This window comes from Dendrobium catenatum, unplaced genomic scaffold (genome assembly GCF_001605985.2).
Source record: "Dendrobium catenatum unplaced genomic scaffold, ASM160598v2 original_scaffold_135308, whole genome shotgun sequence".
Taxonomy (NCBI): domain Eukaryota; kingdom Viridiplantae; phylum Streptophyta; class Magnoliopsida; order Asparagales; family Orchidaceae; genus Dendrobium; species Dendrobium catenatum.
Window position 1 is genome coordinate 1 of NW_021453743.1, and position 3757 is coordinate 3757.

Genomic DNA, 3757 nt, shown 5'->3' on the forward strand with positions numbered 1-3757 from the left:
GTCTTTCTAAATTTTATTATATAATAATATTGTTTTCTTGGTATTATATTAGCTTTGATATATCATTAGAAAGTTCATAAATTTTGACCTTTTTTTTTAAATTTAAAACATCTGATTATTGTGCTTAAAGCTTCAAAAATAAATCATGAGATCATTCAAAATTTTATTTTAAAACATTCAATTTTTTGCTATGATTCCGATCAAATTACAGTTATGATGAAATACAAATAGTATATTTTGATTTGATTTAGAAGCTAAGTATTATATAAATAAATATAAAAATTAGATTTTGGATATTATAAACACATAATAATTTTAATTTGGTGGCACGCGGCACGCATGTAAATCTCGCTAAAAGTCAATAAACCTTTTAAAAGTGGAAGGAGAGCAGATACCGGAAAAGAAGAGCAGATCTCAGCCATGGCGATTCCGACGAACCAGGTGAAGAAGGAGACGACAACCCATCCCCAGACTAAGCTAGCTGGGCCTGCATATAGTAAGCTCGGCCCGTAGAGAGGTATTCCGGCGAACATAGTCACCGTCGAGAACGTTATTGCAAGGCTCTTGAACAGAGTCTGTAAGAGGACGACGGAGATTAGTCAAGTAACAGTAATAAATCAAAAGAAAGAACAAACAAATTAATTTTCTTAAAAATAATTCAGAAACATCTTTGAACAGAGTCTGATCAAGAATTACTATACCATCTCTCTTCTGAGCTCCTGCTTGTAGCCGAGCTCGTTGAGCCGCTTCTCCCCTGAATCCATTTTCTCTGCAGTTGAAGCAGCTCTCTCTCTCTCTCTCTCTCTCTCCCCTTCAGTTTTAAGTTCAAAGAGGCGAGTGCATAAGTGTTGAATAAATATTATTTTAGGGGATTTAAAATTAATATTGAAAAAAGTGGAAATTTGTGCATTTCATACCTAAACTTAATTATATACTTACATAATGTTTAAAGATTTTAAATCCATAGCCCATCACAACTTCACACACATTAGCACGATAAATTATTCTGTGCGGACACCGAACGATCCGGAGACCAACCAGAACGCATCACATCATCTAGCATCAAGCAAAAAAATGATGTGGCACGTTCTGATTGGTCTTCGGTCGGACATCATTCGGTGTCTGCACATAATAATTTTTTCATTTGCACACAATCAAGTGTCATCACCATCTTTGCATACCTTAAATTCAATCTCCTCATCTCCACTCCGTCGATCTCGTCGCAGCCTATGCATTTTATCGATCTTGACGTAATGCCAACATGTTGTAACCCTATTTGTTTAATTCCTAACACCCTCTTCCATGAAGCATAAGGATGTCATGATAAAACTCACTAGGGTAATATATAGATGAGAATGAAGAGATTATTACATGTTGAGTTTGGATGTAAGAAGCGTCTGGATTTTGTTATCGTACACATCAAATACACAGTTTTATAAAAATCTATGTATTTACTGTGTACCATAACAAATCCGAACGATCTAAACTCCACGTGTAATAATCTCTCCTAAAAGAGAATGACACGGAAAAAGGAAATCTCAAAAGGGGGAAAAGGACAACATTGGAAAAAGTTAAGTTGCGACAATGCTTATTATGGCAAGGCTAGTAGAAGTTAAGAAAGATGTGTTAGATTATATAAATAATAATAATTATTATGTATTAAATATATAAATGAGAAATTTTTTTAGTACTATTAATTAAAATTTTCAATTTACTTAAAAAAATTTGTTCAAGGTGGATTTTCACTCTATTAGCTTTATTTTAATATTAATTTATTATTAATTATTCATATATTACTAAATTCAGAAAATTTGAGATCCTTAATTCCTACTTAATTTTTTAAATCAAAATATCATAATATAAAATCTTTTTTCTTTTTTTTTTTTGAAAAAGAGAACAAATCATATTAACATAATTTAATAATCAATCAAAATTTCTATAAAAATATAAAACAATATTTTGAATTATTTTACCACAATATTAAACATTTAGCTATTTTCAAAATATTTTTAATTACAAGTTTAGAGTACATTACCATTGATGAATGGAGTTTCATTAATTTTTTTTATGATAAAAACAGAAGAAGTCACTTTTAACAAATGTTAAATCATTTAAAAGTCCATCTTTAATAATTTTCATCGTCGTGATTGCGGAGGTTCGTAAGCTTTGGCTACCGAGAACTTCAAATTAAAGACCTATTAATTGATAATTGATAGTCAATCTCTCAATTAATAGATCAAAATGAGGTGCATGAAAAATAGTCTATATATGATGGTCACAACAGACATAAATATTCTATTCGGTCACCGAATAGTTCAGAAAAAAATTAGAACGCGTCATGGCAACCTGATAGTTACTGAGGCACCGAGCGGTACACAACAAAAAATGGCATAGTACATTCTCATTCCCTTCTGAACGCCGTTTGATGACCGCACAGAATAATTTCTCCGCAACAACACACTTTACCTTACTCAAAATAGATCATTAACCATAGCTTCCTACCCTTGAAACTGTATGCTCTGTAATAAACTAACATTTGTAGCATTTCAAAAGCTATGTACTTTTTTTTGTCGCATTACATAATTTTCTTTTCGTCATTTCTTCTTAAGAAAATTGATGTTCTATTATTTAGTTATTTTCCATGTTATCAGTATCAACTGGCATCTGGCAACAATTTATAGCGAAGAAAGTTTCAGTACTATATCAGTAAATATCCAAAGTGGAAGCCGGTTCTAATCAATCTATGTGATTTTTTTTTTTTAATTACAAGATGGCACACTACTTGAATAAAATCCTAATCAATTAGTGATAAGGATAGCCACAAATATTTTGCAATGTGTTAATGTGAGTGCCAATGTAGAAGATGTTGTTGTCACTGTTATCGTCTTCATCATCATCGCCATCGCAGTCTTACGCGGTCATTATTATCAACAATATCATCATCATTGTCAATAATACAGACACCACATTGCCTATAAGTTTAATGTATACCATCGGCACCAATATTGATGCATGTTGACTTTGTTGTATATAAACAATTTCTTTGTTTGAACATTTTCTAAGGCTTCGTTTGGGACGGCTTTATTACTGTTTTTTAAAACCGTTTTTTAATAGAAAAAATAAAATTTTCTACTAGAAAGTTACTTTAAAAAATAATAAGAAAATAATCTCAAACGAAGTCTAAATATGAACATTTTCTAAAGAAATCTTTAGCCAAGACAAAATTTTCTTTCAAATAAATTTCCTCGGTTTTCTGCAGCAGCCCAAAAAGCGGCTATGGCTGACCGGCTGACAGAAAAATCCAAATTTTGTGCCGCGCTAAAACTTTTCAACATAATATTAATATTTACTTTTAGCGCTTTAACTGAAGGCCACTCAAATAATTTAAGAATTTGAAATTTTAGAATAATCAAGTTTCAAAATAATAACTGTAGAAGAGGAAACTTGATGGATGTTCTGTTAATTGAGAAGGCTGAAATATTTTATTAACTCATAACTTAACTATTGATATATTATGAAACCTTAGTTAATCAAATATTTACCCATTTTTTATTTTATTTAATAAATTTTGTATTATTAAAAATTAATTATTTAATACTTTCTTATTTAGTTTATTTATTTGGCCAAACTAAACCATCCAGCATTAATTTTTAGATAATTTTATTATTGCTTATTAAAACAACTTTTTATTATAAAAATTAAATTTTGTACTAAAAATTTACTTTAATAAACAATAAAAAAATCTTCCTAAATAAAA

The 3757-nt window shown here is 30.0% G+C and overlaps 1 protein-coding gene across 1 annotated transcript; it reads right to left on the reverse strand.

The window, feature by feature from the left end:
* Window positions 1-395: 395 nt before the first annotated feature.
* On the reverse strand, window positions 396-804 carry LOC110098322 (amino-acid permease BAT1-like; the record flags this gene model as incomplete). The annotated part of the gene is made up of 2 exons (XM_020825131.2): window positions 702-804; window positions 396-575 (listed from the first exon to the last, which is right to left on the reverse strand). Coding segments are annotated over exons 1-2 (243 nt in total), but the record flags the coding sequence as incomplete, so codon positions are not given.
* Between the last annotated feature and the right edge of the window lie 2953 nt (window positions 805-3757).